Genomic DNA, 14024 nt, shown 5'->3' on the forward strand with positions numbered 1-14024 from the left:
ATTTGTCAAGGAAAGCCAGAGTATGTATGTGCAAAGCTGAAAATGAGGAATTAACCTTGAGAAGGGCTGGGGAAAGAGCTTTCTTGGTTTAAAGAACAGCAAAAAGTCCTGATCCAAAAAAGCTGTCCAAAGCCTAGTTGGAAGGAAGTGTATTGAGTGTCCTGAGATGATATGGGAAGTGGGGGTAGGAGGCCAAATCTTGAAGATCTAGGTTGTGGTAAAAGTGGGTTACTCTACCTGTAATGGAAAGCCACGGAAGAGTTTAAAGCAGGGTTATTGCATAATCTGAACCATATTGAAAACAAATACTGACTGGGTGCGGTGGTTCACGCCTGTAATCCCAGCACTTTGGGAGGCCGAGGTGGGTGGATCACTTGAGGTCAAGAGTTCGAGACCAGCCTGGCCAGCAAGGTGAAATACAAAAAAATACAAAAAAATTTGCCCGGCGGCTGGGCACGGTGGCTCAGCACGGTGGCTCACGCCTGTAATCCCAACACTTTGGGAGGGCGGATCACGAGGTCAGGAGTTGGAGACCATCCTGGCCAACATGGTGAAACCCCATCTCTACTAAAAATACAAAAATTAGCCGGGCGTGCTGACGCACGCCTGTAGTCCCAGTTACTTGGGAGGCTGAGGCAGGAGAATTGCTTGAACCCAGGCGGCGGAGGTTGCAGTGAACTGAGATTGCGCCACTGCACTCCAGCCTGGGCGACAGAGTGAGACTCTGTCTCAAAAACACCAACAATAACAACACTACAGGCTATTATAAGAAAAATAAATTATATTTTGGATTTTGAAAAAGGTTCAAATGCAAATACTCTACAAAAGATGGAGTAGGTTGTGTCCCCTTCTGTGAGATATATATCTCTCTCTCACACACAAAAATATATATGTAAATTTTTTTTGAGATGGAGTTTCTCTCTTGTTGCCCAGTCTGGAGTGCAGTGGCGCGATCTTGGCTCACTGCAACCTCCGCCTCCTGGGTTCAAGCGATTCTCCTGCCTCAGCCTCCCAAGTAGCTGGGACTACAGGCATGCGCCACCATGCCCGACTAATTTTATATTTTTAGTAGAGACGGGGTTTCGCCATGTTGGCCAGGCTGTTCTCAAACTCCTGACCTCAGGTGATCCACCTGCCTCGGCCTCCCAAAGTGCTGGGATTACAGGTGTGAGCCACTGCGTCCGGCCATGAGTTATAAATATTAACAATTTCTTGCTGTAAATTGAAAGCATCCTTCGCGTCTTTGCGTTTCATTACCACCCTCTGTTCTCTCAAGAGAAATTCTAACTTTATTTCAGCACTCAGTCCTGAAGTTACAGAAGTTAATAATTATTTAAAATCCTGCAAACAATATATGGATATCCCGATATCCCCGTCTTGCACACTCTTTGGGCCAGTCTGGAATTCTTCGCATCAGCGTTTCGGTGATCTGGACCGCCGCCACCCACACAGCGCTCCAGGGCAGAAAAGACGCCCCATGCCCGCGCCTGCGCCGGCGGGGGGCGGAGCTTGCGTGCTGACGCATAAGAGCCGAGCGGGGGAACGTGCGTGTCTCGAGTCGCACGGAGGGCAACCGTCGCCGGGCTTAGCGCCTCAACTGTCGTTGGTGTATTTTTCTGGTGTCACTTCTGTGCCTTCCTTCAAAGGTGGTGCTTTGTCCTTGTGGGTCATCTGTACTGATTGCGCCAAGCAAAGCATTTGTGAGCGTGTGGTGCTGGGGTGAAAGTGGTGGCTGGGGGCAGGGAGAAATCCAAAAGCCCGCTGGTGCCCCAGCCCTCCCATTGCCTGGTAGACTGGGCCTTGCTTTACCCTCCCCGCATCCTTTGACCAGGAAATTCTTTCTTTGGCTTCCCCCCATCCCCGGCTCCAACATTCTGCAAACTGAAGAGGTAGTTTCTTAGATGTTCAGTGTGGTTAATCCAATGAAATTGCATTATCCCTATCAGGTTCTCCAAATGTCAACTGTCAAGGAGCAGCTAATTGAGAAGCTAATTGAGGATGATGAAAACTCCCAGTGTAAAATTACTATTGTTGGAACTGGTGCCGTAGGCATGGCTTGTGCTATTAGTATCTTACTGAAGGTGAGTGAGAAGCCCATCCTGTGGCTGAAAATCAAGTGAGCACTTCAGAGTGTTGTATATGTCGATGTATTCAGGGTTGCAAGGTTAATCCCTTGAAAGCAATTATGTATCCTCTGACCTTTCCTCCCTCCCTCCCTCCCTTCCTTCCTTTCTTTCTCTTTTTCTTTTCCTTTTTTTAAAAACTTCTTCTTTCTTTTCCTTTCTTTTTTTTTCTGACTTTCCTTTTCTTTTTCTTTTTTTGAGACAGGATTTGTCTGTTACCCAGGTTGGAGTACAGTGGCGCGATCTTGGCCCACTGCAACCTCCACCTCCCGGGATCAAGCGATTCTCCTGCCTCAGCCTCTTGAATAACTGGGGCCACAGGCATGCACCACCAGGCCTGGCTAATTTTTTATATTTTTAGTAGAGATGGGGTTTCTCCATGTTGGCGAGGCTGGTTTCGAACTGCTGACCTCAAGTGATCCGCCTGCCTCGGCCTCCCAGAGTACTGGGATTACAGGCATGAGCCACCACACCTGGCTGCCAATAGGTATTGTTTTTAACCCTTGTGCCCTCCTCCCTCTCTGCTTTTGGAGTCCCCAGTGTTTATTGTTCTCTCTTTTTTTTTTTTTTTTGAGACGGAGTCTTGCTCTGTTGCCAGGCTGGAGTGCAGCGACAGGATCTCGGCTCCCGGCAACCTCTGCCTCCCGGGTTCAAGCGATTCTCCTGCCTCAGCCTCCTGAGTAGCTGGGACTACAGGCATGTGCCACCACGCCCAGCTAATTTTTATATTTTTAGTAGAGACGGGGTTTCATCATGTTGGCCAGGATGGCCTTGATTTCTTGACCTCGTGATCTGCCTGCCTCAGCCTCCCAAAGTGCTGGGATTCCAGGCATGAGCCACCACGCCTGGCCTTAAGTAGGGACTTTTACTTCTTTCACTTACTGTTCGCTTTTGGAATCTGGCTATTGAAATCTGAATGAATACACTCCTTGTATATAGTTCCGTACTCTGTCACATGTGACAAAAACCCAATTTAAATTAGGGTAAGCAGAAAAAGACGATATATTGTTCATGTAACTGGAAATAGGGCAAAACTGCTTCAGGTACTACCGGATTCTGAAGTTCACACATATCAAGACATAGTCTTTGTATATCTTGGTTTAGATTTTCTCTGTTGGCTTAATTCGTAGAGTCTTTCTATGTGGTGGTAAAGATGGCTGTACAGTTTGTTCTTAGATTCTTGTTTTTTCTCCAACTCTACAGTCCTTACTAATGTTCTTAGATTTGCATGTTATTCTTAGAGCTTATGATTCCAAAGAAAAGTGAGATGTAATCTTCCGTCTTCCATTTTCAAACTTCATAGACATGCTTGTTTCTTATACCTGGGCCATATGTCCACTTATGAACTGATTTCAGTGACCAGAAGGAAAGGATGGAACAATTGGCTAGGTCTGGTTTTATGCCCATCTACCCTAAGCTTGGAAGACCAATGTTAATTGTACTGCACTGAAACATATGGAATGGGTTCCCATGGAAAAGAGAAATTCTATTACCAGAAAAAGGGACACTAGACAGATGAAAACAATAAGTGTTCATCAGAGGTGGTTACCTTCCTGTTTGGGCCATAACGACGCATACTAAAAGCAGCTTTAGCCAACTCAGAAATTAGGGTTAAGGTTAAATATAATAAAATCCTGGCCGGGCGCAGTGGCTCAGGCCTGTAATCCCAGGACTTTGCGAGGCTGAGGTGGGTAGATCACTTGAGGTTAGGAGTTTGAGACCAGCCTGACCAATATGGTGAAACCCCGTCTGTACTAAAAATACAAAAATTAGCCGGACATGGTGGCGGGCGCCTGTAATCCCAGCTACTCGGGAGGCTGAAGCACGAAAATTGCTTGAACCTGGGAGACGGAGGTTGCAGTGCCCGAGATTGTGCCACTGCACTCCAGCCTGGGTGACAGAGTGAGACTTCATCTCAAACAAAACAAAAAACACAAAAATAAAGGCTAAATATAATAAAAGCCTTTGAAATCATTTTATTTTCCTTGGTTTCAAACTGTTATCTGAATGGCAAAAAAAAAAAAAACAAAAAACACCCAGCTCTAAAAAGTTCTAACAATTATATGAAATCAAACAATTTTTGCTACATCTTAATATTTACTTACCTTGACTTTCGGTCACCCAGGCTCATTGAGAAACTATTTTTATATCATTTTTCCCTATTAAAATATGAGATTTCTTTAATTATCAAGTAGCCACATGAAAATTCTTCTTATTCTCCTAAAACTTAAGTAGGAACATTTTATTCAGAACTTTCGTATATTTTAGGATTTGGCTGATGAACTTGCCCTTGTTGATGTTGCATTGGACAAACTGAAGGGAGAAATGATGGATCTTCAGCATGGCAGTCTTTTCTTTAGTACTTCAAAGATTACTTCTGGAAAAGGTTAATTTTAGTTTTATAAAGTTATTTTCAAAGCTTTTTAAAAAAGTAATAAATTTTACCAAACTGATGTCAATAAATATAAAATTAAAAATAGCACCATGCCATTGGGCCATATAATTTAATTTAGTTAATCAATTTTTTTTGTTTTTTGAGAGAGTCTCACTCTGTCACCCAGATTAGAGTGCAGTGGCGTGATCTTGGCTCACTGCAACCTCCACCTCCCAGCTTCAAGTGATTCTCCTGCCTCGGTCTCCTGTGTAACTGGGATTACAGGCATGCGCCACCACGCCTGGCTAATTTTTGTATTTTTAATAGAGACGTAGTTTTGCCATGTTGGCCAGGCTGGTCTCGAACTCCTGACCTCAGGTGATTGGGCCATATAGTTTATTTTTATTTATTTATTTATTTTGAGATGGAGTCTCGCTCTGTTGCCCAGGCTGGAGTGCAGTGGCACAATCTCAGCTCACTGCTACCTCCGCCACCTGGGTTCAAGCAATTTTCTTGCCTCAGTCTCCCGAATAGCTGGGATTACAGGCATGCGCTACCACACCCCGCTGATTTTTGTACTTTTAGTAGAGATGGGGTTTCACTATATGTTGGCCAGGCTGGTCTCGAACTCCTGACTTCAGGTGATCCACCTGCCTCGGCCTTCCAAAGTGCTGGAATTACAGATGTGAGCTGCGGTGCCCAGCCGGGCCATATAATTTAAAAAGTTAATTTTTTAAAAAAGAACACTTCGATATAATTGGAGCATATTTGGAAAACAGAAAGTATAAAGAAAAATTGAATCTCTTCTATTAATGACTTTATGTAGGTTTTCTAAGCTTTTGTTTTCTTTACATAACTGATGTATAAATGCTTTTAAGCTTGTCATTTTGTCTTATATATTTTCCCAAGAATATACAATCTTGAAGAGTTTCTGTAATATTATTAATACATTTATCCATATTCTTTAGTTTTCTTTCTATGTTTATAGTGAACCAGGTTTCAAGGCATAGCATGAGGCCATAGAACATAAGAAATTTAGAACTTGGCCTCATTGGCGTTAGCATCATCTGTTGACCAACTAAGAAGCCTCAGATAATTAGGAAACATAATTATTTTATCATACACTAAAGTATATGGTGCACTGTTTGGTAATGTGATTCAACAGATATACTTTCTACTAGAAGCCCTCTTATCTAACATGATTGAGATTGAAGGCAGTTACCTAATTTAAACATGCTTCTTAGAAAGAGCCATGATAAACATTTTATATCGACCTAAAACATACACATGTAGATAAAAGTTCATTTGCTGATTTTCTGGTTGTAGGGCAAGGCCTTTGAGTACGGCTCAGCTGATTAGAGTTTTGCAGTGCCTTCCCATCCCTTCCCCCTTCCCTTCCATCTTCCCCTTCCCTTCCTTTTCCCTTTCCCCTTCCTTCCCCCTTTCCCTTCTCCGTTCATTTCATTCCTCCTTTCCTCCTCTTCCTCTTTCCCCCTCTGATCCTCTCCCCTCTACTCACCTCCCCTCCCCTCCCCAGCCCTCCATCCTTTCCTTTCCTCTCCTCTCCATGTTGCCCAGATTGGAGTGGCTATTTATTTACTTATTTATTTTTGAGACAGAGTCTTGATCTGTTGCCCAGGCTGGAGTGTGGTGGTACAATCTCAGCTCACCACAACCTCCACCTCCGAGGTTCAAACGATTCTCCTGCCTCAGCCTCCCAAGTAGCTGGGACTATAGGTGTGTACCACCATGCCTGGCTAGTTTTTGTGTTTTTAGCAGACACAGGGTTTCACTACGTTAGCCAGGCTGGTCTTGAACTCCTGACCTCAGGTGACCCACCTGCCTTGGCCTCCCAAAGTGCTGGGATTACAGGCGTGAGCCACCGCACCCGGCCTGGAGTGGCAATTTATAGGCATGGTCTTAGCACACTACAATCTTGAACTCCTGGGCTGAAGGGGTCCTCCTGCTTCAGCCTGGCAAGTACCTGGAACAACAGGTGGTGTCTTTCTGAAAGCACGTCAATAATGATCATTTAGATTGCTTTAAAGTACTACAAGATATTTAAAAGTGTTCATGAAGCAGTCTGGTTATAAAACCTTACTAAATTTTATGACTTTATTTATTTTATTTTTGGAGACAGTTTCACCAGGCTGGAGTGCAGTGGCATAATCATGGTTCACTGCAGCCTCGAATTCCCAGGCTCAGGTGATCCTCCCACCTCACCCTTCTGTGTAGCTGGGACTATAGGTGCACAGCACCACACCCAGCTAATTTTTAAGAAATTATTATTTGTAGAGATGCGGTGTCACTCTGTTGCTCAGGCTGGTCTCAAACTCCTAGGCTCAAGCAGTTGCAGGTGTGAGCCACCACGCCCAGCCCATTTTTATCCCTTTCTCAAACCTAGAAGGACAATTTTTAAACAATTTGCTTTTAATGTCTTCCCAGGGATTAACTTACTTTTCATAGAAACAATTATTTTTAATATTAATTATGGAATACTTGATAGAGAAAAAGAGATTAACAATAATGTAACATTGGGAGGCTGATGTAGGAGGGTCGCATGAGGCCAGGAGTTTGAAATCAGCCAGAGGCAACATAGTGAGACCCTGTCTCCATTGTGCCTGTAGCCCTAGCTTTGCGAGGCTGATGCAGGAGGATTGCTTGAGTTCAAGGTTGCAGTGAGCTATGATTGTATCACTGCACTCCAGCCTGGGCACAAAGGAAGATCCTATTGCTAAAATATATATAATAATATAACAAACATCAGTGCATCTACCACTCAGCAAAAGAAATAAAACATTACCAAGTCAGTTGATACATTCTGTATATTCATATCTTCCTGTCCCTAAATCTCAATGTTGAATGTGGTGTTTACCTTTACCAAACATTTCTTTCACACTGGTATTTAGTGACTTATATTATCTTTAATTATATATATAATAATAAATACATAAATATATTTGGGTACAAATATGACTAATTCTTGATATGTAGCAACTAATGAGCAGAAGTACATAGACATACTAGATAGTAGTTTACTAGTTGAGAGTGTTTAGTATGTCTGGGGTATCAGTATGTTTTGTATCAGTTAATTTGGTGGATTGGTTAAATGGAGTCAAATTAAAAGAGTATTACTATTTTATTTTATTTTATTTTGTTTTTTGAGATGGAGTCTTGCTCTGTCACCCAGGCTGGAGTGCAGTGGTGTGATCTCTGCTCACTGCAACCTCCACCTCCCAGGTTCAAGAGATTCTCCTGCCTCAGCCTCCCAAGTAGCTGGGATTACAGGTGCATACCACCACGCCCAGCTAATTGTATTTTTAGTAGAGACGGGGTTTCACCATGTTGGCCAGGCTAGTCTCGAATGCCTGACCTCAAGCGATCCACCTGCCTCGGCCTCCCAAAGTGCTGGGATTATAGGTGTGAGCCACCGCACCTGGCCATATTTTAAAATACTTGAAAACATATTCAACCTTCAATTTCTAATAATATGGCAGGATAAATACCTGGATTAATCTTTTGCTGTAAATGAGAAAACTCCTGCATAAAATATGAAATAAAAAAATAAATCCTTGAGAAAGAATATGTTCTTAACAAAAAAGTAAGGCATTTTCACAACAGGTACTGAATGAAGTGAGAAAACCAGAGAGTTAAGCAGAGCACTGCAGCTCTGATTGCTCTTTTTACCCTGATAGCATTTGCCAAACATGGTGGACATCAATTTTGGTTTTCACTGACTCATAAAATTTAGGAGACCAGAGACAGAGCTTGGGGATTTGGGGAGATCACCCCACAAACCTGGTACCCTAGTGGACTAAGCCAGGGGTTACTAAACTTTTTCTGGGAAGACTCAGATAGTAGATATTTTAGGCTTTTCCAGCTATGTAGTTCCTATTATACCTACTCAACTCTGCTCTTACAGTGCAAAAGGAAGCCACAGACAATAATACATAAGCAAGTGGGTGTGGCTCCAGTGAGACTCTATTTACCAAACACAGGTGGTAGACCAGATATCGCTTGTCTGCCAACAGTAGTTTACCATTGCCAGAACTATACCGTTAATGTAATGATGAGCTACAAATAATTATTCTCTCCCTGCCTTTGGGGACTACAAGTAACATTGAATGTCTTAGACACTTTAGTGGGGGAATATACCTGCTAAGGATTTGGAACCACAAGCTGGCTCTTATTTGAATTCCAGAAAACCTTAAGCAATCAGATGGTAGCTGGAGGAAACTCACTTTATTTCAGGCCTCAAAGAACTTCCACAAATAAACTTCCAGAGAAAATGAACATCTCACAATAGAAATAATTAAATCTGCAAGAAAAGGCATGAGCAAGAACCAGCATAACAGAAACATGCCACTATAGATTTAAAAATTATCAAACACAAATTACAAAATTAATATGATTATTCTACATAAAAAATAAAGAACAGACTTGAAAATATCAGCATGAGACAGGGGACTATAAAAACATTAAAAAAGTAACAAAATATAACTTATAAATGTGAAAAACTCAATGGAGCCAGGCATAGTGGCTCAGTCCTATAATCCCAGCACTTTGGGAAGGTGAGGCAGGTGGATTGGTTGAGGTCAGGAGTTGGAGATCAGCTTGGCCAACATGGTGAAAACCTGTCTCTACTAAAAATGCAAAAATTAGCTGGGTGTGGTGGTGCATGCCTGTAGTCTCAGCTACTCAGGAGGCTGAGGCAAGAGAATCACTTGAACCAGGAGGCAGAGGTTGCAGTGAACTGAGATGGCACCACTCCACACTCCAGCCTGGGCGACAAAGTGAGACTCCGTCTTAAAACAACAACAACAACAACAACAACAACCTCTATGGATATAATGATAGATTAGACACATTTGAAGAGAGAAGTGGCAAATCTAAGGCAATTACCCAGAAGACAAGAAGTAGAAAATATAACAGGTTAAGAGTCATGGAGGATAGAATAATCACATTTGAAGAGATTATGATTCAGCATTTTTGAAGACCACTGAAAAATATCAACCCACAGATTTAAGAAGCCAAATAATCTCAAGAAGAATAAATATAATATCCCTACCTGGACATATTCTTGTGAAATTAGAGAACACTAAAGGCAAAAAGAAGTTCTTAAAAATTGTCAGAGAGAAGATAAATTACCTACAGAAAAGGGAGAGGGTGACAATAGCAGCAGTGAAACCAGAAGACAATGGAATATTTTTAATGTGCTGAGGGAGGAGTAAGTGTCAATCTGGAATCTACCCAGCAAAAACATCTTTCAAGAACAAGGACAAAGCTGGGCCTGGTAGCAGGCTGAGGCAGAAGGATCACTTTGAGACCAGCCTGGGCAGCATAGTGAAATCTTGTCTCTTAACAAAAAAAAAAAAAAAAAAAAAAAAGGAGAGTGAATGAAGGTGTTTTCAGAAACAGACTGAGACAATTACTGTCAGACCCTCCCTAAAGGAAACACAAAAGTATATATATCAGGCAAAAGAAAAGTGATCTCACATACAAGATCTGTGATGCAAGACAAAAAATGAAGGACAGAGAAAATGGTAAATATGAAGGCAAATCTAAATAAACATCAATTGTATAAAACTGTAGTCTTGGGGGATTAAAAAATTTTTGAATATAGCATATAAATATACGGGCGAGGGGTGATAGTGATGAATGAAGTAGTGTTCTAACTTTCCTGTGTCATTAGGGAAGCAGGAAGTGTGGTGATTAACTTTGAACTTTGATAAGTTAAAAATGCACGTTGTATGGTGGGGAGGGGGGAGGGGGGAGGGATAGCATTGGGAGATATACCTAATGCTAGATGACGAGTTAGTGGGTGCAGCGCACCAGCATGGCACATGTATACATATGTAACTAACCTGCACAATGTGCACATGTACCCTAAAACTTAAAGTATAATAAAAAAAAAAAAAAAATGCACGTTGTAATTTCTTTTTCTTTTTCAAATTTTTATATTTTATTTTTATTTTGAGACAAAGTCTCACACTGTCACCCAGGCTGGGTGCAGTGGTGTGATCTCAGCTCTCTGCACCCTCCACCTCCCAGGTTCAAGTGATTGTCCTGCCTCAGCCTCTCGAGTAGCTGAAATTACAGGCACGCACCACTGAGCCTGGCTAATTTTTTGTATTTTTAGAAGACATGGGGTTTCACCATGTTGGCCAGGCTGGTCTCTAACTCCTGACCTCAGGTGGTCTGCCCGCTTCGGCTTCCCAAAGTGCTGGGATTACAGGAGTGAGCCACCATGGCTGGCCTCAAATTTTTAAATAATTTTTAAAGAGGCGAGGTGTAGGTCGGATGTGGTGGCTCACGCCAGTAATCCTAGAACTTTGGGAGGCTAGACAGGCAGATCACTTGAGGTCAGGAGTTTGAGACCAGCGTGGCCAACCTGGTGAAACCCCATCTCTACTAAAAATATAAAAATTAGTTGGGCGTGCTGATGCATGCCTATAATCCCAGCTACTCAGGAACCTGAGGCAGGAGAATCGCTTTAACCTGGGAGACGGAGGTGGCAGTGAGCAGAGATCATGCCATTACACTCCAGCCTGGGTGACAAGAGCAAAACTCCATCTCAAAACAAACAAAAAACACAGAGATGGGATCTCGCTATGTTGCCCAGGCTGGTCTCAAACTCCTGGGCCCAAATGATCCTCCTGCCTCACTCAGCTGGGATTACAGATGACATGATCTAACTTCTGTGACAGCTAACAAAAGAACAGAAACCTTTAAATTCTTAAAGGTGTCTGGGCATGATGGCTCATGCCTGTAGTCTCAGCACTTTGGGAGGCCAACGCGGGTGAATCATTTGAGGTCAGGAGTTCAAGACTAGCCTGGCCAACATGGTGAAACCCTGTCTCTACTAAAACTACAGAAATTAGCTGCATGTGGTGGTGCACACCTGTAGTCCCAGCTACTCAGGAGGCTGAGGCAGGAGAATCACTTCAACCCGGGAGGTGGAGGTTGCAGTGAGCCAAGATCGCTGCCACTATACTCCAGCCTAAGCGATGGAGCAAGACTGATCCAAAAAAACAAAAAAATTAGTAAAGAGGAAGAAGTAATATTAGATAAACATACCTAATGAATTAAAAAGAAGATAGAAATATAAGAAGAGGACAGCATATAAAACTAAAAGTTTAGCAAGGATGACAGACAAAGTTAGTAATCAGAAATCAAGGCCGGGCACGATGGCCCATGCCTGTAATCCCAGCACTCTGGGAGGCTGAGGTGGTGGATCACTTAAGGCCAGGAGTTCGAGATCAGCCTGGGCAACATGGTGAGACCCCTGTCTCTACTAAAAATACAAAAATTAGCCGGGCATAATGGTGCACACCTGTAATCCAGCTACTTGGTACGCTGAGGTAGGAGAATCACTTGAACCCGGAGGTGGAAGTTGCAGTGAGCCGAGATTGTGGCAGTGCACTCCAGCCTGGGCAACAGAGCAAGACTCCATCTCAAAAAAAAAAAAATCCATTGTATTTCTGCATGCCAAAACCAGGCAAAAGAAATCTAAAGCTATTATTTACAATATCATAAAAATAGGAAATACCTGGGATAAGAGCTTTTGTGCAGAAAACATACCACCTCATTAGAAGATGTTAAATGTCAGGCTGGGTGTGGTGCCTGTAATCCTAGCACTTTGGGAAGCCGAGGTGGGAGTATCGCTTGAGTGGAGGAGTTTAAGACCAGCCTGGGAAACACGGTGAAACCATGTCTTTACCAAAAATACAAAAATTAGCTGGGCGTGTTGATGGGTGCCTGAGTCCCAGCTACTCAAGAGGCTGAGGTGGAAGGATGGCTTGAGCCTGGGAGGTAGAAGTCACAGTGAGCTGAGGTTGCGCCATTGCACTCCAGCCTGGGTGACATGTCTCAAAAAAACCAAAACCAAAAAAAAGAAAACAACAACAACAACAACAACAAAAAACTCAAAGAATATATTATCTAAATAAATGAGGGGAGGCTGGGCGCAGTAGCTCATGCCTGTAATCCCAGCACTTTGTGAGGCCGAGTCAAGTGGATCCCTTGAGATCAGGAGTTCGAGACCAGCCTGGCCAACATGGTGAAACCCTGTCTCTGCTAAAAATACAAAAAATTAGCCGGGCGTGGTGGCACACACCTGTAGTCCCAGCTACTCAAGAGTAAAATAAATAAATGAAGTGATATTCCTTGTTCATAGAAATCTCAATATTGTAAGCTATCCATTCTTCCCATATTGATTATATGCAATCCTAGTCAAAACCCCGCAGGTTTTGTTATTATTGGACATTCCAAGCTAATTCAAGACTTATATAAAAGCACTAATTATGTGCAGAGACTTAATTAGGAGACAATATAAAAGATTGTTATATAACACTGATAATTTTCTAGATAAATAGGAAATTTATGGACCTTTAGAATTGTTCTTATGGCAGTAGTTATCATTATGGAAAAAATAAATTGATACCACACACACACCCTACCTGATACCACACACAAAAATCAAAGCCAGGTTGGTTGAAGACTAAAATGTGAAAAGCAAAACTTCAAAATTTCCTTTAGAAGATAACGTAGAATATCCTTATGACCTGAAGGTAGGGACTGATTTAAACACAAAGACACAAAAAGCATAATCAATAAAGAATACAAAGTTAAGAGTGTTCACAAAAATATAATATAAAAGAGCAAAGAGACAAGCCATAAACTGAGAGAAGATATTTGCAGTGTTAACATCTAACAAAGGAATAGTGTTCAGAATAAAAATACTTGTATTAATATAATACCTAAAAAAATGCACAGCTCAATAGAAAAATGAGAAAAGCCTTCAATAATTTACAAAAGAAGACACTCAAGTGGCTTATAAATAGGGGGAGAAAACTCAATAACCAAGCACAGGAAAATAAAAACCATATCAATATACCATTACACACCCGCTAGATTGGTAGAAGTGTGATAGTGTTTGTGAGGATGTGGAACAATAAGTGCTCTCACACACAGCATATAGGAGTGTAGTAAAACCAGTTAAAAAAACAAGTTTGGCCGGGTGCGGTGGCTCACACCTGTAATCCAGCACTTTGGGAGGCTGAGGTGGGCAGATCACGAGGTCAGGAGTTTGAGACCAGCCTGACCAACATGGTGAAACCCTGTCTCTACTAAAAATACAAAAATTAGCCGGGCATGGTGGTGCGCGCCTGTAATCCCAGCTACTCAGGAGTCTGAGGCAGGAGAATCGCTTGAACCCAGGAGGTGGAGGTTGCAGTGAGCCTAGATCGCGCCACTGCACTCCAGCCTGGGCCATGGAATGAAACTCTGTCTCAAAAAAAAAAAAAAAAAACCTCACGAGTTTGTCATTACCTGGTGAAGTTGAACATGAACATATCGCACAACCTGGAAATTACACTTCTAAGTATATTCCCAAGAAAACTTTTGCACATGCGCACTAGGATACATGTACAAGAACGTATTGTAGTAGCCCCAAACTGTAAACAAGTCAATGAATCCCAGTACTAAATTGTAAAATTATGCAGTGTAATATTGCACAGCAGTGAAAA

The 14024-nt window shown here is 42.3% G+C and overlaps 1 protein-coding gene across 2 annotated transcripts in view; it reads left to right on the plus strand.

Moving 5' to 3' along the window:
* The first annotated feature begins 1497 nt into the window (after positions 1 to 1497).
* LDHC (lactate dehydrogenase C) overlaps positions 1498 to 14024 on the plus strand; it is a 39153-nt gene continuing 26626 nt past the window's right edge. The window contains exons 1-3 of one of the 2 annotated variants that reach the window (XM_024347006.3): positions 1498 to 1646; positions 1947 to 2081; positions 4392 to 4509. In XM_024347006.3, the coding sequence (XP_024202774.1) occupies positions 1956 to 2081; positions 4392 to 4509 (244 nt within the window). In that variant the 5' untranslated portion in view covers positions 1498 to 1646; positions 1947 to 1955. Of the gene's footprint in view, positions 1701 to 1946; positions 2082 to 4391; positions 4510 to 14024 lie in introns of both variants that reach the window. The other variant, XM_024347007.3, reaches the window with a different exon arrangement.

The sequence above is a fragment of the Pan troglodytes genome, chromosome 9, assembly GCF_028858775.2.
Source record: "Pan troglodytes isolate AG18354 chromosome 9, NHGRI_mPanTro3-v2.0_pri, whole genome shotgun sequence".
Taxonomy (NCBI): Eukaryota; Metazoa; Chordata; class Mammalia; order Primates; family Hominidae; genus Pan; species Pan troglodytes.